The sequence below is a fragment of the Centruroides sculpturatus genome, unplaced genomic scaffold (assembly GCF_000671375.1).
Source record: "Centruroides sculpturatus isolate CEXI.00-Female unplaced genomic scaffold, Cexi_2.0 scaffold971, whole genome shotgun sequence".
Classification (NCBI taxonomy): domain Eukaryota; kingdom Metazoa; phylum Arthropoda; class Arachnida; order Scorpiones; family Buthidae; genus Centruroides; species Centruroides sculpturatus.
In genome coordinates this window covers 183734-203893 of record NW_019385102.1, presented here as the reverse complement: position 1 = coordinate 203893, position 20160 = coordinate 183734, and the positions used below count along the sequence as shown (strand labels likewise).

At 29.8% G+C, this 20160-nt stretch overlaps 1 protein-coding gene across 4 annotated transcripts in view; it reads right to left on the bottom strand.

The window, feature by feature from the left end:
- Nucleotides 1-287: 287 nt before the first annotated feature.
- Nucleotides 288-20160, bottom strand: part of LOC111634715 — a 187109-nt gene continuing 167236 nt past the window's right edge. For 2 of the 4 annotated variants that reach the window (XM_023379554.1, XM_023379555.1), the window contains exons 34-47: nucleotides 17829-17948; nucleotides 17633-17756; nucleotides 14663-14787; nucleotides 12392-12555; nucleotides 12149-12307; nucleotides 6882-6984; nucleotides 5192-5385; nucleotides 4983-5111; nucleotides 4679-4870; nucleotides 2590-2646; nucleotides 2362-2517; nucleotides 1307-1522; nucleotides 1147-1234; nucleotides 288-1078 (exon numbers count right to left, since the gene is read on the bottom strand). In XM_023379554.1, coding sequence (XP_023235322.1) covers nucleotides 855-1078; nucleotides 1147-1234; nucleotides 1307-1522; nucleotides 2362-2517; nucleotides 2590-2646; nucleotides 4679-4870; nucleotides 4983-5111; nucleotides 5192-5385; nucleotides 6882-6984; nucleotides 12149-12307; nucleotides 12392-12555; nucleotides 14663-14787; nucleotides 17633-17756; nucleotides 17829-17948 — 2051 coding nt within the window. In that variant the 3' untranslated portion in view covers nucleotides 288-854. Of the gene's footprint in view, nucleotides 1079-1146; nucleotides 1235-1306; nucleotides 1523-2361; nucleotides 2518-2589; nucleotides 2647-4678; nucleotides 4871-4978; nucleotides 5112-5191; nucleotides 5386-6881; nucleotides 6985-12148; nucleotides 12308-12391; nucleotides 12556-14662; nucleotides 14788-17632; nucleotides 17757-17828; nucleotides 17949-20160 lie in introns of those variants that run through there. The other 2 variants (XM_023379556.1, XR_002758268.1) reach the window with 2 other exon arrangements.

Here is a 20160-nt window from a genome sequence, read left to right as displayed (position 1 = left end):
TAATGTATTATAATAAAATCGTGTCTGCTAACGTTGCGCATTAGAATTAGTGGTGTGTTTATTTTGGAAGACAAATTTATTTAAAAAAGTAAAAAATGTGATATGTTTTTACCAATGGGTTATATACGTTACAAAATTAAGAATCGAATGTATCTGTTGCTTTTATTAAAGCAGTAAATATTGTAAAAGATTTTTTTTCTATAAAAGTTGATATGTAAATAAGTAATATAAAATAACAGTGAATCAAATCATATTATTATTGGAGATCTCTCCCACCCTCATTAAAATTTTTTATGTTTAAAATACTTCAACTTTTGAATAATGATATCCCTTTAAGAATATGGTCATTAAAAATTTTGATCTTTGATTAAAAGAGCAAATGTACTTCTTTAAAACATTAATAGTCAATACTTTTGATGAGATCAAAAACTCATAAGCTTTACTATTATACAGATATAATCTCCATCGTTGAAAATGAAATATTAAAAATTAGTACTTGAATTTATACATTTGTTATCGGTTGACGAAATGTAAAAGAAATAAGAAGTACATGATTATAAAATATAATGTAGCAAAGTCCTTCTTGACAGAAAGCACCGTGCTCCCTGTGAAAAATAGCAACATATATATATTCCTGGATGAGTTTTTTAAAATAAATACGGTGTGACTAGAGTTGTTACGATTGTCGTCGTTTCGTAGTTTGATTTGCGATGCGGGGTGGCACTTCTCTATTCCGATGCACGGTCTGCAAATACTTATGTAATAATACTGTTTCTTTAATGGGAAAAGTCGTTTTCTGTAATGCGTCGAAAGAGCCTGGAGCGTTTTCCTGAGATCGACCGCTTTCCGACCTTTCACCTCCACACCTTCAGATGCCGCAGCGACAGTTTTTTAAATTTGGCCACCGCGGATTGTCCGTCCTTGTCATCGTCCGATCCTATTTCGCCCTCGCTGTACACTTGTCTCTTGAGGAGTTTGAAGTCGTCGGAACTTCCTTCCCTCAAACCGAATTTTTCACTTTTACTTTTTGTCTTTTCGCTAGCGAAGGATGCGTGATCGTATGAAGATCGTTTTATTTCTGAAAAGAAGAATCTTTAAAATTTTAATTAAAATTATATAATATTGAATATTTTCATTATTATTAACCTCTGTGTTTGGAAGGACTTTTTATTTTCCCTAGTCTTCCTAAGGGAGAACTTCTACTAAGAGAGAGCCTCTTTTTTTCTTCTACTACCTGAGAAATACATTGACAAATAAGTTTATTAACTTCATTTCTATGCAAAAATGAGAGTTAAAATAGTCTTACTTCTTCTCTAACTTTAAGTTCGAACCATCCCTTGGTATTCCATTTTGCCTGTGCCAAATATACGTTCTCGTTATCGTCCAAAGTTCTTCTTTCACGTTGAGAAGTTCGTTTGCGGACCGATCCGGTAAAAGTACTCTCGGCCACGGAGGGATACTCTAACTCTTCTACCAAGACAAATTTCGACGGATCTTCCATACGATGAGCTTTTAATAAAGCCTTAAAATAAAAAGCATTTAATTTATAAGATTTTATATAAATATTTCTTTGTCTTTATTTGCTACTGAAATTATAAAATAAGATAAAAAGTAATGTAATAAAACAGCTTTTTACTTAATCAATGTGCATTACCGTAAGGGACACGAAGGTCGGAGAATTTGTACATATTTGGCCAGGGAAAGGCAAAGGATTCAAAACAAAAATTTGAGTAAGAACCCTGTATGTATGTGTTGTTAAATGTTTTAATATAGCCTATACCACATTTTAGTTTAGCCTACAGTATGTTTGGAGGTCAACTTATATAGCAGGTATGTCTAAATCAGAATCTTGAGAATATCTTATACTTTGTACATGCTGGTGTATGCTGTAGTATACATGCCAGTATGTCATAATAGAATATGCAATATTAGTCTTAAGCACCTTATACTGAACATCTTTTTAATGTTTCAAAACTTTTCATACTGGAAACATGGGAATTTCTTCAACAAAATGCAGAAATTTTATTGCAATGTTGATTGTGTCAATCAAACGGCTATCTCTTCTTCGTCATTTTTCCATGTACCTGCTTAGGCATTAACATTTCTTTTGTGGCTGTGAAAATATCAAAGACGATTGTAATCTGATCATCTTTCAATTTCAACAAATACAACAAACCTTATTAGTTATAGAAATCGTGAGGAGTAACAAAAGGTGAAATTTAAAAAGAATGAAAATGACAGGAGAAATGGGCAAATAATTCATGATTTCTCTTCCATCACATATTAAGTTTAACATTCTAGAATAAATTATGATTTATTCCAGATCATTTTAAATCTAGGCAGATGATATTAACTAATAACCTGAGATAATATGTGTTGTGCTGTACTTGACGTTGGAGCTTTTAAAATTGCATAAGGCTGATCGGGTGATACGTTATATACACAAACGAGAAAAGTATCTTCGTCCTCGCCCCAATCGTGAAGTTCGTCTCCACTCATTTCCGCATCTAGTTTTTTCTGCAAAATCAATACATAAAAAAAATAAGAATTTTCCAAATTTAATTCAAATAACAAAAAATATATACTTACTCTCTCCTTATTTGCCGAACTTTGAATAGTGGTCATCCACGCTCGAGTACTTGGATCCTAATTAATTCCAAACAAAGAAAGTATTAAGGATGTGATTTGTGTTGATATGCGAAGAATAAAATATTTCAAATTAATAATTTAACAACTGATGCAGTGTCTTTATAATATAAAATAATCTAACTTCTTTCTACTTAATTTTGAAAAGAATAAATACATTTCTGAACTTAAAAACCTACATAATTTTAAAACAATATTTATTTCATCATTAGAACTAATTCAAATCATATCAAATCTAAAAGATTATACTTTTAATCATCTTCAGAAACAAAAACTAACATGGTCACGATGAGCTTTAACAATTTGAATGTACCATATATCAAAAGTAATTGGTCCATGTTTCGGCATTTTGCTCAGTGGCCTTAGTTTTCAAGGTAGCAATGTATAAAATTTGGACTATTAGAAAATAAGTAATGGTAGCATGATAAGCTTGTGAATAATACATGGATTCAAATATCCATGTATTATTAATTTTTATTTGAATTTAATATCTTGGTACTTAAATGAGACAACATAAACTTCCTGTTGTTACATTTATTAACAAATCACAAAAATATTATATAAACTGTATATTTAAGCCAAGCATTTGAAAATAACAACAAAATGGTATTCTCTTTAGAGTGTCAAATGCTTCTCTTACCAATTGTATGAGAGGATTTTTAGATATATCTTGATAGTTTTACTTTGTTTTGAGGTAGCTACAATCAGGAGTGAACGCAAATCCACAATGGAGTGTCTCGAAACCTCTGACAATGTAAATGTTGAGCATACATTTCTAAATTATTATGAAAAATAAGATATGGATGCCTTAAAAATTTATTGCAAAATTTTAGAGAAGTTAAAATATTATAGAGAGACCAGCTAGTGAATCAATAAGCAGGAAATCCTTTGGAAAGTTTTGGAGAAAAAATTGCCAAAGAAATTATTGAAGTTTTAAGACTGACATTTTAATGAGGAAGAAGGATTATTTCTACCATGCAAAGACCTTATAAAAGATGACGACAATACAGAAATGCCACAGTCCTCAGATGCTTTGCTTGGGAATAAATCAGTTATTTATGACACTTCTACTAGTCATACTCCACGTTGGATAGCGAAGAAGAATACCAGTACCAAAAATAAAGAAAGTAACCATAAAGTATATATCAATAGATATGAAAATAAAAATTTTGAATTTGGTGACACGGCATCCAAGGTGGATCTTGAAAACAATTCGTAAGCATAGCGGCAGTGCTTTGTAGCAACAACCAATTAAAAGTATGGCTAGAAGAAATTGAGGAAAGTAGTGGAGTAAAATAAAAATACAACACGATTAATAACTAAACTTTCAATCGTTTCTGTGAAGCCTGTAACAATTAGGATACTACAACAGCAGACATCTCAAGCAGCTGTGCAACATTAACGTCCAGACTTTTATTAATACTTCACAGCATCACACGGTTGAATTAAAAATTTAAGGCAGCTTGTGGTATCCAAAAAAGAGGTTAAATCCAAAAGTATGCTGGATTTACTCAGCATAATGTGATTTATTTATTTAAACTAGAAAGTTAGGAATTTTACTAGGGAATAAGTTTGAACATTTGAAAATGGTTTAATTGTAAAATTGCATTATCTATATGCATTTAGGTTGGAAAAATAACATGAAGTGAAATCATAAACAAATCATCACTAAGTAATCAGAGGTATACCAACTGTTCTACACACTGAACATTCAGAATTATTATTTTTATGATTAACATCTAGTTCTATTTAAGAATGAAATTATGTAAATTTTGAATCATTCTATATAAAGTTTAGTATGTATGTACAGTACATTGCAATTGAACACAAATATAACTGAAATAAACTATATATAATAAATTTAAATTAACATTTGATAAAGTGGTTTTATGAATAACTAAAATAGCACATTTCAAAATTAATTTAGTTAAACAAAATTTTAGCAGACTTTCTTAACACTATATTTATTTAATAAAGTAAATCTTATGAAAAATTTCAAAATATTTATTTTCAATCAGTATAGTTAACTTGCATTTCCAAGTTTTTTCAAAATAAATTTTCCTTCTCCTTGCCATTTTGCTTGAGCTTCTAATGGATGTTCATCGTGATCAAGTATTCTTTGAGTTGATTTTTCCTGATTAGACTTTTCCCATCCTCTTTGAACTTCTTCAATAAGAACATAATCGTCAAGATTTTCATTTAATTTATTTGCTTTCATAAGAGCCTGAAACAACACAGTAACATAATCAGAAAATTAGACATAAAATATTTCCATATCACAGAATTCTGAAATAATATATTACGTAGATAAAATATAAGATACGATAATTACATGCCTGAGCAATTACTTCTTTCGTTGTGCTGTCTTGAGTAATTTTTAATATAGTGCTAGGTTCGTCGGGTACGACTCCGTGAACCATTAAGAAAAACATTCTTCTTTTCATAGGTACTCCAGTTGTTGATAGCTATAAGATATTAATTATTTTAAAATCTTTTAATATTATAAAAGATTATCATCGTATTTTAAATCAAATAATCATTTTACATCTTTCGTTTCGGCTTTCCCGTTTTCGCCGGCGGATAAATTGATTTTTCCTTTCAATTTTTTTCCACTGTCGTGTAAATCTCCATTTACAACCGGAAGCTCCAAACCTTCTTCTTCCCAAACAGAATAAATAAATAGCGTAGACAGTGGCAAAGCTTGATTTTGCAGATTCTTTAGTCGAACATGTCTGTAACCTATTTTAGTAATTTTAAATTTGAATTATTGTCTTTCTATTACTTTGTATAGATTTAAACTAGTCATCAATCAATTATTCTGATCCTTTAAAAATGTAGGCCATATGGTAATGATAAAATTAACATTAAATATAAAAACAAAATTAAAAGAATTAAATTAATATCAAGAATAAAAAAGTATAAAGTAACAATATTCATTTTTACACTAACAATAAAATGCATACGAACTGAGTAGTAGCATAAATGTAGTATGAAAGATTGGCACATACATAGATATAGAAGAGAGCGTGTATGTAGTGCTCTAATTATTGTTTATAAATTACAAGTAAATAAAGTGTTACATTGTCTCCTCAAACGCTTAAATATATTTCCATTTAGAAATCAAAGATCAAAAAATTTATTTAGTAATTTCCAGAATCATTATGCTAAATTGTTTGAAATGAGAGAGAAAATTTCAGTAAAAAGATAGCCAAAGAAATAAAACAAATTAAATATTAATTTAGAAAATTTTTTTATTGTCTACATTTTTAAACCGTCCTTTGAAAACAGATGCTTTGAACTACTTTCTTTAATGTTTAAATTTTATTTTACATTTTTTGCTTAACAATGTATAATATTGATCAATTGTATAATATTATAGCTGTTGAAAAATAGTATTAGTTCCAGTTTATCTTAATTACTTAATAACTCATAACCATAGATCAAATCTTTACCTTCTTCATATTTATAACGTTTGTTCTTTATTCATTTTTACTCTTATCCTTATCTCTTCAGCAATGTCTATTAGAAATCATTCTACAACTGATTATGTGATTTTAACAGAAAGTTTTTTAACATTCATTGAAGTTTATTTATCTATAATAATGTTTATATTTTTTTCTTCTGAGTATTGTCCTTATACTTACATATAAATTTTTAATTCTGTTGTCATATGTTAGTTTTTCAACACCTAGATTTTATCTTAAACTTTCACTTTACTTTTAATCCATCCAGGTTGCATGTTGGTTATTTGCTATTTTCATAATTTTAACGAATATATAGTATTATTTACATTTACTAAATGAATTTGTATGTTTATGGAATATGTTATAAATTAATTAGTTAAATTTTAGAAAAAAGGAGTATTGTGTACTTTGTTATAAAGATCCTAATCTTACTCAATGAAATAGTAAACTCAATTGATGTTATTGTAATGTTAGCTTGACTATCTGTTTCAACACAATATAGAAACCATACAACATTTTTATATAATGACTAATATTATAGTTCATTTGTGGAATTAAAGAAAGGTTAAAAGAGAAAGTATTAAATTAACAGTTGAGATTTAATAAATGAAACAATATTGGTAAATATAGATACAACTATAAAATATTTCTAATTTTATCTAATATTGTAGCTCTTAGTGTGTGTTTAAAAAATACCATAATAATATCCCAATTTCAATCAGCAATCAATAAGAATTAATTTAAATATTCAAAATTTATTAAAAAACGCACCTTGTTTTAAGCATATTAATGGAATAACTCTTTGAGCTGTGACGTGATTTGTACTCATATCCGTAACAGAAAATCTCAGAAATGCCAAATCGATGAAAGTAACCTGTTAAAGTAATCAAAATCTATTTTATGTCATCTAATAACTGAAATTATTTGATTTTTTAACATTAATATAAATATTATAGTTTATCCGTATAAACAGATAATTGAATACTTTATTGTATATCATATTTTTGTGTGAATAATCCACAGAAAATTGCTAGAATGAAAATAAAACTTTTGCATAACTGCCCCATTATATATACTATGTCCATGGAGTAATAGCTGCTCCACAAGCATGAATTCATAATTGCAATTTAAAATCAGTATATAATCCCTCTTTATCATATAATCTACATTCATTTCAAATTGTCTTTTATGAGGGTTGGATATAAAATATATCATTCATTTGGAAGAAGAGTGTAACAACAAAAATGTCATAAGGTGTGCTCTCTGTTGGCAACCAAGCAAGTTCAACTTCTGACATTTTTTCCTATAAAAATACAGATACTTTTGGAACTGTCTTATGCAAAAAAACTCAAAAATTATCTTTTTTTTTTTTTTATGTGATACTCTTCTTCCAAATGAATGGTATGTATGAGATAAAAGATTTATTCATAGAATAATCCTTTTGTGTAATCACCCCCCCAAATTTTTAACCTTCTATCACATGTGAAAGGTGCTGGAAATCATCAGCAAAAACGTTTTTGTTGATGCCACAGACAGTGCCCTACTGCTCAGAAGATTTTTTCTCTTGTATGGAAACATTTTCCCGTCATTGTTTTTTTTCATTTTGAGGAGATTAAAGTCAAACGTTTGGAAAATATAGCAAATGTTTGAGCACCTCCCATTGTTATCTTACTAACAAATTTGATGTGGGAGCACTTGGTGACATTAAGCATTTTCAAGCAAATCAATGGGCACACATTTGGAAATTTCACTGCTTTTGCACACAGCAGGACAAAGATGATTTTACAGAAAATATTGGTAGTATTCAACATTAACAATCTGATGATGTGGAACTGCATGATGCAGTTTTCGTACTGTGCACATTATATGCCACTACTGACATCACTTTGACATTCCTGGGTTCTAGGTACAAGTTTTTGACTGGGGAGACAATGAGCGTTGCTATTCATCTGATTGTCATTTACATTCTAGTTCATATTATTTCATCCATGTTTCATCCAGAGAGATGATCCTGTCGAGGAATGTGCTACCTTCACTGTTGTAACATTCCAAATGGTGATTGGAAAGGGTGTACTGGTCTGAATAAAAGTAAAGTGACGAGACACCCATTAGGACGCAATTTTTCTGTGACTATAACCAAGCATGTTTTTCAACACAGTGCAAAATTGTTTTGTACCATGTCTTAATTCTACAGCTAACTGTCTTGCTGTCCATTGTTGATTCATCACCATTAGTGATTGAATCAGCTCCTTGTGATGATTGTCCATACTGGGTCAACCTGAACATGGAGCAACTTATTAGCATTTTGCAAGGTCAAAATACAGTACATCTATTGCACCACTATTTGATAGAATAATGCATGATTAACACATTTGGGACTGATGCTTTTTAGGTGACATGTTTCTATGGAATGGTCTCTGTTGTCCTTTTTTAAATTTGTATGCATTTGAAAAATAACTAACACAGACTAATAATAAAAACCATGAAGGGTGTTTTTTCTCATTTAATTTGATATATAATAAGTAAGAATTTGTTGCTTATACCTTAAAACATTCTGTAATGCCTGCATCCACAGGCTGCAATATTCCAGTGAAATTTGGAGGGAAGAATTCAATTCTAATATTTCTCAGATGCTCATTCTTATGCCTCATGGTGTCAGTAATAACAGCACCTTCCTCTTTTCTTTCTTCATTGCAGTAACAGCACCTTTAGCCACTTGCTAAACTCTACAGCAGTCATCCAAGCCTTTCAGTTGTGGCAATAATCAATGTAAAGTGTTGGACTAAAATTTTTGAAATATCTAGGACAAGCTGCTTTTCCTATAACATTGACTATTCTCTTCTCACTTCCATCTGAGTTAGTGCAAAAAAAAATGAATATGATAATATCTTTAACTTTTTGGTGACCTCTAACTGAGCTGGCTGAAATGGTTTTGTCTAGCTGCATATGGTAGAAAAGAGTGCTTTCATTCATATTGTATACATCTTTGGGTCATGTTCATCAATGGCAGTGGATAATCTTTGGCATCCTTCAGCGACATTTTCATTGACTGTAATAATCGCACCATGCTTCATCTTTTATGAAAGACCTTTATTGTGTAAAGCATGCCAACCAGCCATTGCTATAGTTGAAGTTTATAGACCAATTTTCATATCCCACAAAATAGAAAAAAAAAAAGGTTATATGAAGTTACAGATGAGAATATCATTAGCCAATGAAGATGAATACAATGAATAAAGAACCATGCACAGCAGATGGTGGAACAATGTATTTATTTTTGTGGAAAAGATACAGGTTCTTAAGGATTCCAACTCAAAAATACAAACAGTAACACAGCATCATCCAAAATCCAAAAATGTCTGGGAAACAATAATATTGTGAGGTGTACAAGGAACTGAGCTCAGGTAATGCAATAACTAATTCTTAAAACTAACTTATGCTAAGGAAGAAGGAAGTCAGAAAGGATAGGTAAGAGATAGCGAGATAGTTAACAGAAGAGAACTGAATACCTGGGATGTATGAACATTACACAACATCCATGAAAGGCCATGTGGAACTTGCTTGGACTGATTTTGAGTCACTGTATTTCTTTTTCTAGATTTGAGACTTGCTGTGTTGTCACTTCAATAAGCTCATTAATCTTTTTCATGCCAGTTTGGTTTCACAAGCCTTGCCGATACTTGATGACACTCAGCATCATCTCCTCCGTCTTTACTTCACAAAGGCCAGCCGAGAAAAAGACCTCTCCTGCTCCAAATGTGCCCTTGGGTAGCCTTGCCCCACTTTGTTCACATGGTTCCACGAATTGGCTCTCACCACCCAAGGGAATAGGGTAAGAAGGAACAAAGAACGAAGGAAAGATGCTAAAACTGTGACTAAGTGAAAATTATATTATGGCTTACAGCCACAGTTGGCAATAAAGTGCTGTATGTTTAAAGATTGTAACTCAATTTCTTTCATTCAACAGAAATTGTAGCCTTTTTCCCTGACATCATTTTATCAACAACCGAAAACTGGAAGCACAGAGGTGGCCAAAATTAGTGTGGGACTGACTTGAACAAATTTGTAGAAGGAATTGCAGAGCACCTTGAAAGCTTTTAACATAACAATGGATAGTACCCTTAACTAGCTCTTTCCAAATGTGTGACAATGGGACTTTTAATGAAAGAATGTTCTCCAATTGCCTTCCAGAACTCTCAGACAATGCTTAATTACTGTCTTGTCAACAACTTGTCAATCACTTTTAATCTGGCAATTTACATGTAGGTCAAGCTTCGTTTCCTGCACCTATGGTGAATTATAGAAAACAAAAGCAATATTAAAATGCATGTTTTTATGCAGGCTTTTAAATTGGTAGATGGCAGAGGGCAGTTTATTGGGAAGATCCATTTGCTTATTATTTTTGTGGTTGGTGAGGTTTGATTGTATATTGATATACAACTATTAGTTATTATTCTATTTTAGTTTATAAATATGCATTGAAATTATTTTTTTTCTAAATATTTTATTCCAAGACATTTGTTTTTAGTAAATTTATAAAAGTGATCATAATATTGCTTGTATACTCAAAACTTTATGAAGAATTTTAACACACTGAATGTCAGTAAGTCAGTCAGGTCTATATGAATGCATGGCCCAAGACCAGTTTACAAGAGCAGTATGAATTACAGAAACATTTTTTATAATTTACATTACGAAATCAAACTCTGACATATTATTTATAGTATAGTATAGTAGAGCATCAATTATCTGAAAAATTGATTAACCAAAATTGTATTCAGAATTTCTATTAGTAGTACTTTCTTAAGTTTTTATATAATAATGATTGTTGATGACAGGCTCATTATTGAGTGGTCTCATTATTAATATTACTGTTATGTATTTTATATTTTGAATTCAAAGTTTCATCAGTATGTTGTAGATTGCACTGAAAGACTAATGTTTGTTTAAGTAGATTAGACAATTTTTTTGTTACTTCTAATCAATCACAGGTATTAAATTTCTATGTCTTAATCTTGTTTTACTATTGTATTGGGTCGTTGCAAATTTTTTAAAATTTAAACTTTCCGGCCTTGTAGTTTGACTTTTTTTCACAATAGTGCTGTATGTTTGCAATTGGAAGAGCACACATACAATATGTGAATTTAATAATGTAATCTCATTTATATCATGAGTTCCACGTGAATATTTTTTCTGATGGCATGGAAAAAGGAAATTGAATAATTTTCTTTTTCGAGTATAAGCAGAAACATAATGCAGCCAAAGAAACCCGAAATATCAATAAAACTTTTGGTGAAGGCTCAAAAAATTTCATTCTGGAAATACAAATCTCAAAAATCAGAATGGAAGAACATCGTCAAATCGGAACATTACCCAACAGTCTGGAAAATTGCAGAAAGGTTGAACATACTGAACATTATTCAACCGTTTCTTGACATCAGCATGTTAGGGAAAGTCGAGAAGCTCGACAAATGCGTACCACATGAACTCGATGAGAGAGAAAAGGTGCATCATTTGGAGGTCTGCAGTTCTTTAATTATTTATCACAAAAATGAAAGTATTCAAATGAAATTCTTCCCCATCCATTGTATTTTCCAGACTTTTTAACAACAGACTGACTATCGGTTTTTTGGCAAGGAAAGTCATTGAGGAAGAGGATGTAATAAAAAGTATCTTTAACGACTTTTTGGCTTCTCATTCTCATGATTTCTATCAAATTGGGAAAAGTGTATTAATATTGGTGGAGACAGTTTTGATTTTAAAAGAAACTTACATATTCATAAATGTTCAAAGTCAGAAGTAAAAACTGGCCATTTCATTTGCAACGACCTAATACTATAATTACGATTAAGATATTGATCTTTTTATTCTTCCCCTGTAGAATGTAACTGATTATCCAAAAGTATCCTTGCCCTGATTATTTCAGACAATCTGTACTCTACTATAATAAAGACAGTTAAAAACAAACAAGTAATGACGAATCTTAATTAATATCCGAAAATCCTTGAGAGAAATAGTTTTTACAAAATTTTATTTACTTTAAAATGAAAGGAATCATTCCAGATAGGGTTTAATGAGTTTCTTTGAACCAACTTTGTTTTCTGTCTATTACAATCAACTGGAATGCCAATAATTTCCATTTCAACTTGTGGACTTCCTGTATGAGTTGATGGGCATACATACTGTCCTGATATTATCTAAAATAAAATATATTTTTGGCAAAAATTACTTAACAATAATAATTGTCATTTATATTAAAAAAAATTAATTTTATATAATACCGTGATAGTCATACTAATAGAGTGTAAGCCATCAAATTCTTTGTCCCAGGGGTTGAAACGGCCGTGCATCATCAGTGAATGATCCCACATAACTCGGGGTTTAAGGACATAGCCACATCGACCATTCTGTTCAAACATTGCAGTATTAATATGTGATGCAGTATCTGCAGAAAATTATCATTGAATAACTATTCATTTTCACAAATAAAAAAATTAATTATTCATTTAAAATAATTCTAATAAATTTAATAATCATAGTAATAAAGTCAAATATATTTTGTCATGATATATTAAAAAATTTTATTGAAATTTATTTTATATTATATACATAAATAAACATGTTAAAAATTTTACACTGAAGTCGTGTATTTTCATTTTCAGGCTAAGTTGCTCAGGAAAGTTTTATGGTCAAGTATAATTTTCATTTTTATATATATGTTACTGTGAATGACCGATATCTGGCGAATGTCGAGATTCAGCATGCACTGATGGTGAATGTTGAATAAAAATATTTTTATTACGTTAAGACAAAAATGCAACTTTTTAATACGTCAAAATAGGAGAAAACTTAAGTAACAGCACTTGTAAATAAACTGTTGAACCTAAAACGAACATTACAGTCGACCCCCCTATAATTACAGTCCCTATAGTTACGATTCCTATAAAACTACGAAAAAATTGCTACCGGTATCCGTAAAAAATAGTAAAAGTTCCCTATAAACACCTCAAACGTCATCGGGAAGCCGAACTACTTTCCCGCCGTCCGTAGCGCCACGCTACGGAGAGATTTCTATCGTCTGGACAGTATTATATAAATTATATATAAATTAGGTACTGTACATATAATTATATATTAATTATATATAAATTAGGTACTGTATATATAATTATATATTAACTTATTGTAACTTTGTTATAATTAAATATATAATTTCCGCCGTCTAGCGTGGCGCCACGCTACGGAGATTTTTACGCTAACTATCGTCTGTCAGTATGTAAATTAGGTACCGTAAGTCTAATACAGTACTGTAATTTTATACATTTCTTGTGAAAGAAACATTTCTTATTCAACGGCGATTAAAATTATTTATATTAATGATGTCTCCGAAGTTCTACGAAGTTTTCACAGAAAAATAAGTTGTTAGAAATCGGCCGCTCTTTGCTGAGCTGTTCCGCGACGAAAACAATGTTGAGCAATGGCAATGTCGAATGGTGACACTCGGTAAGTAATCCTACAATTTTTTGTTTATAGCGTAGTTTATACGGATTATTCCCAAAAAATATATACGTATTTTGGAAATGTTGAGTCGGATTAGTATAGAATCGATTAATTTTATGGAAGAAAATCTTTCAAACAGCCGTAGTCCGTAAACTTGATACGTGTCGGGTTGTGATTGGAAGGATTCGTAAGAAAGCGGATTCCTAGAGAATGGAACGTATCTCTATCTTATAGGGGGGTCGACTGTACATTCTTAATCAGAAAAGTAAAATAATACACAAAATTACATAAACATATATTATGTGATTAACGGTATATAATTTTATTTATTGCAACAACTTAAACTGTTATGGCACTTTGAATTGACAAGAGTCCCTTGCTTTTACAACTGCATTTATTCGTGGAACACTTCTTTTTGCAATGACAGCGTGTATAGCCTTGCCCTCCACTTTTTGAATTAGCTGCAGCTGCTTCTCTCGGCAATATTTCTTGAGAATAAATCTCATCTATGGAAAGTAACTTTTCTTTATAAATTATGAACTGATTATGGGTATAAAGCTGCTTCAGGGTACCATTTTTGTTTGCTAATTTATAAAAGTCGGAGTCTTCTATTCCAACTAAAACCACCAACACATTTTGGGCATTTGTAAGGCCACGGTTGACATCGGGGACTTGTATTCTTATGGTATCACCGATTTGAGCAGAAGGAAACGGCAAAGAATTTGGTGACTCATTGTCGCCTCTCCGTCGACATCGGCTTCTCGGGTGTCGTTTCGACCTCCACCAAAGCTTATCTGTACTTGTCGACATACACCGGCAATTGTTCGAATGTATAATAATATAACCAAATATTCGGTCTTTCACCGACGTATTTTGTATGTGTTGACATTCACCGGAGAATATCAACATTCTCTAACTTTGGTCTTTCACAGTAACATATACAGTAATTATAACTGTATGACAACTTAATGTAATAACTTAATGACAACGTTTATAAAAATAATTATGAAATAATAATAATAATAATAATAATAATATATAACAGAGTATACCTTCTGTTTGATAATTTAATGCCACCATCTGTAATCCAAATGCCCAGAATATTACAGGATTAAAGTTTGAAGAATCAATTCTCATTCCTGCTGGATATGTTCTCATCAGTTGTGTTTCACAATGAGTATTATTTATTAAGGAATCGTAAACAGAAATTAAAATAGTTGAAATATGAAACCAAAAATTTCTCTTATTTAATACAATTAATGGAAAAGCAGTCAATATCAGAATTCTGAAACTATTTTAATGATCATCCATATTAATATTTATATTAAAAGAGGTATATATTATTCAGAATAGGATTCATAGTTTCCGGGGTAGAGTCACTAGTTAGGAAATACTAATTTATTATTATATGAATAGTTTCTTTAAATCATCTAAATTTTTCAAATTTCAATTTAAAGCACTATTTGCAAAGGATCAGTTATACAAAAATATAGTTGCTCATTTGAATTAAAAAGCATTCCATTTTTTAATTGCTGTATTTAAATTCTTTATAAGCAGTTTCTCTTGCTATGAATTTAAACTAGAACGATTTAATGAATAGTTTTAAAAAAAGCATTAGATCATAGATTTCTGAAATCAGCTTTTTTGGAATTTCAGTTTAAAAAGCATAGAACTAGACCTATCAAACCTCTAATGTTATTTTTGGATTTCTTATCAGAAGTTGAAGAAGTAATTTGAAGCAATTGTAAAATATATTGTAAACAAAGAAAAAACAGTGTTATTAAAAATCATTCGACCTTTTAGCATGGCACAAAAATTAGCAGTGTTCGGATTAGAGGGATTACTGTATATTCAGGATAGTTCCAGAAAGAATATAGAACGATTTTGGAAATAAAAAGTGGACTATTTTATAAGTTTTGATAGAATTATGATATCATTAGCAAGAGTAAATAGTTCACATCTGGTTCTTATCGGATCTTTATCAAGAATAGGAAGTTTTGCCTAAAGGCCTTTGCATGGTTCACCTCACTGAATATGAAGTGAAGTGAACTGTGAAATTAAAATACAATAGGTTAATGTGGTCATTAACAGGTGAAAGTGTACATCAGTGAAAGTTAATTAAATGAAATTTGATTGGACAGCCTGTTATTTGAGGAAAATTTACGTAATACGAAATGTATAATAACCATTGCCATTTTTAACTGTGTTGCTGTCTTAGAATTTCTTTTCATGTAAAATTTTTTTTAGTCAAATTACACTGCACTGGACTTTTAGTTTGTTATGATTTTGTGTTTTCTGAACTGAATTATGAAATTTACTCTTTAGTTTCTACAAAACTTTTTGGATTTATATATGCAACTAATTTGGAATTAACCAAACAAAAGAAGCAGTATGCCTTGTATAACTCCAGCAATATATAATTAACCAAAATCATTTTCCACCTATTTTCATAGGCCTTCTTCAATTGGAAAACTGAAGGCAGCCTATGGAAGTAGGTTGAAAAGTTTTTTGGTTAATTAAACATATTTCTAAATGTACCGCTTCTTTTCTTTGGCTACTTGTCCAGTTTTGTGAAATTATTTTGTATGGAACAGCTTAGAATAATTGCATTTTGTCTTGAAATAAGTCAATGGCATTATACAATAAATTTCTAGAAAAGAATAATGAAATGGTAAATTTATTGTGAAATTTCATTAAAATTCTTGGCAAGTACCAAACTTAAGAAAGTTTCAAAATTTGTTGACCCGAGAAATTTGAATTAGAACTAACTTACGAAGAACGACTACTAGCTGTGACTCCAATTTTAATGTATATTAACGTCCATCATTTTTAATATTGAATGCATGACTTTGATTTTATCTCTAATTGATTTGGTGATGTAATTCTGAGGAAAAAAAATCTGACATATTTAATTCTCTTATTTCTCTGTTACACAATTGCATTTGTAAGATGCCAGTCATTAATGATTGGTATGACTATTGTTATCAGGAAAAGTATGATGTACAGGGGTAAGACACTTCTAATTTGAGGTGAGGCGCACTTATTTTAAATTAAATAAATTAAAACTATGATAAAAAAATTGCAGCTAGGCATTATGACGATGTTGCAATTAATATTTGCTCATTAAATTATTATATTATAGTGTAAATTTATATACATATATAATAAAAACTTATTTAATAATAATTTAACAAATGGTAGAAACAATCAGATATGTGAAGAATGTCTATCTGAAAACATTCTTAAACAAATGAAATGCAATTTAATATTTTTTAAAAATTTAAGAATGCTTTTTATATTCATAAAATTAAAATAATTTTTTATAAATTTTATTGAAATCTAATTAATAATTTTTAAAATTAAATTATTAAGCATGCATAAAAAATCTTGCAGTAGCAAGTCAAGATTTAACAATTAAACAATTAGCACAGTTCTTTAATAGTTGCATATATTTAACTTAATGTTGCATTAATTTACCAAAATTAAATTTAAGTAATTCTATTATAGGAACATCCAATGATTACCTACATGATCAGGCTATAATTTGCTAATTTAAATAAGTAATTTGCTACTAGAGGTAGACATTAGGTGCCATCTCTTAACTAAATTAATAATTATAATTTTAATAATTTATTAAATAATTTAGAACCATCTGGAAGAAAAGAAACTGACCTGGAGCAGGGTTTGAATCTGCAACCTCCTCTTACCATGCAGTGCACTTACCAGTTAGGTCACCAGACCCCAAACAAGCCTTCACTTCCAGATGTATTTAAAATTTAGATTAACTTTATGCAGTTACTCATGGTGTAAGGTTGTATTANAGCAATTATGTATTAAAAAGGTATCGAAATATATATATATATATATATATATATATATATAACAAACATCTCAAAGTCCGATAAGTATATAGAAACATCCAACGATTGCCTAAATTTATATACTTATCAGCCTTTAAGATGTTTGTTATACTTGTAATTCTATTATATTATAAATGTACCACTAAAACTATTAAAGGATATGTAATAAGAGCTAAAGGATGTCTTTTGCATAACTTTTTTGCAGTGTTTTCATTTAATGATGAAACTTGATAACAAGGAGATGATAAACATGGTCTTTTTCCAGGAGATGTTTCATGTTTGGTTTCTAAAAATATACACTATATAATCCATTAAAATTCTTTAATAATAAAATATAAATATAGTAATTTTAAATAACCTGTTTGAAGAGGTTGACTTAATGGTGTAGGAACAGAACTACTTGCTGGAAGAAGATTCTTTCTATTTGCTGTCTTCTTAGCTTTGACAGAATTGGTGGGACTTGAACTAGTAATGAATCCTAAATATTTAAATATTCTCTTAGAATTATATTACCTTTTTTTAATCTATTTTATAAAACATAAAATATAATAAAAAGTTTTAGTATTAAAAGAATCTAATTGTATCTTTTTTAAAAACATTTTAAATTGCACAGATTTATATCATATTTTGATTAAGTTAACAACCGTTACTTTACAACTGGTTAATATTAGACAATAATAAACACTGCAAAAACCTAACAAACAGTGAGAAAATTATAAACAAAGTGTAAACATTTTTGCCGTTAAACTGGCATCGTCAGGCAACAAACTGTTGAAAAAACATGGGATTGCCAAACACTTGTGTAAGGGGAAGGGGTGTATGACATAAGAAAAGAGGAGGGGGAGTTTATATTTTGCAAAAAGACTTCTGGGCAGTGGGGAAGGAATCAATGTCGTGATAGTTTATGGCTGCGTGATGATGGGTAGCCTTGTAAATTTTAATTAATCTTAAAATAAATGCTTTCACGCAAGTAAAAATTATTTAATAAAATATCAGTACTTTTGAGCTCTTTGGACATTTTAATTTTTTAAAATGTGAACTGGAATTGAATCTTACACCATTCAGTTAAAATTTTCTCTTGTTAACAAGGAAATTTGGATCCAATAGGTTTTAACAGGATTGTTGAAGAAACATTTTGTCTGTAAATTTCTGTTTTTATTAAAGAAATAATTTCTAAAACAGATTCATGATTTATAGTTATGGTAACATTTATTTATAGTCATGGTTTGTTTTACTTTAAATAAACAAATTCTGATTCTGACTCTGGAACATGGATTGTGATTATAGATATTGGCAAAGTATTTACTATAGTACAGTTGACCCCCCTATAACACTGTTGATTATTCCGTGTTATATGAATTCCATGTTGTACGAGTCACTTAGATTTTACAAATGTGTGTGTCGGGTTGTGAACAGCACACATTTTTATAAAATCTAAGTGACTCGTACAACATGGAATTCATGTAAAACGGAATAATCAACAGTGTTATAGGGGATCGACTGTACTTACGATCAGAACTATGCTTAGAATGATGACTGCCTATATGCAAAAATAATTCACTGCCTCAAGATTAATAGTTCTGGCTCACCACTTATGTCTTTTATAAATAGAGGGAATCTATCCCTCTTTATTCTAAATATACATTCTTTTGTTTTGTCTGGACTATGCCAAATCTTATTTCATTTTGTAAAACCTATGACATATAATAAACTGTTCGTGAAGATTGGAACTACAGTTGTAATATATTCACTGTAATGTTTATATTGAATAAATTGGCTCTTGACAAGTATCAACTGTCTCAAAAAAATTGACATACAAAGCTGTAATTAGAATATCGTACTGAATCCTGCTGAAAGTTTACAATAGATTATAAAAGTGAGCAAAAATAACAATAATAATAATTTCACATAATACTGTAAATTCTTTGCAATATACAGTAATTCAAACTTTTATAACTATTATTCAATGTATAAACATTGAATAATAGAGTAGTGAAATTTAGGGTACATGAACAATGAATGCAAGCTATTTGCAGTAGTTCATTTAAGTAGTTCATACTATACAATATAATGCTAAATGGAAATGTTTAGTACTCATAGATGGAATCAATACATTTATAAAATGGTAGCAAAAGTTTTATTTAAATACTATATTTTAAAACAGAATGCAAGAAAAAAATTATTAAACAGAAGTCATTAAATATGCAGAAATGTTAAAAAAAGTGTTCATAATTAAACCAACTTTTACATCAGGTTCATCAATATTTTTTTTTGTTTAATGTTGCAAATGAAATATCAGTGATATAGACCAATCATTACTGATTTACATGATTTTATTTTTACAATACACAATCAGATTTTATATAAAATTATTGGACAAATATATAATTGTCTTTCTTCTTACTAAATTATGATGATGATATTCAAATAAAATTTATCTGTTGGAGGGAACTCAGCAAACTGTTTCAAACTATAACAAGAACATTCAATTCCATTTTAAGCACATTAAACATAAACAATACGTTGCCAACAGAATAGAAAAATCCGATGTTCCTAAACTCAATGTAAATTGAAAATAAATGTCACTTTAGGTTAGGTGACCGTCTTTCTTAGATGTAAAAGCAGGACACCAGATTAATAGCAGTACAGTGTACACTTGGTTACAAATAATTATTTGAAATAATTAGCAT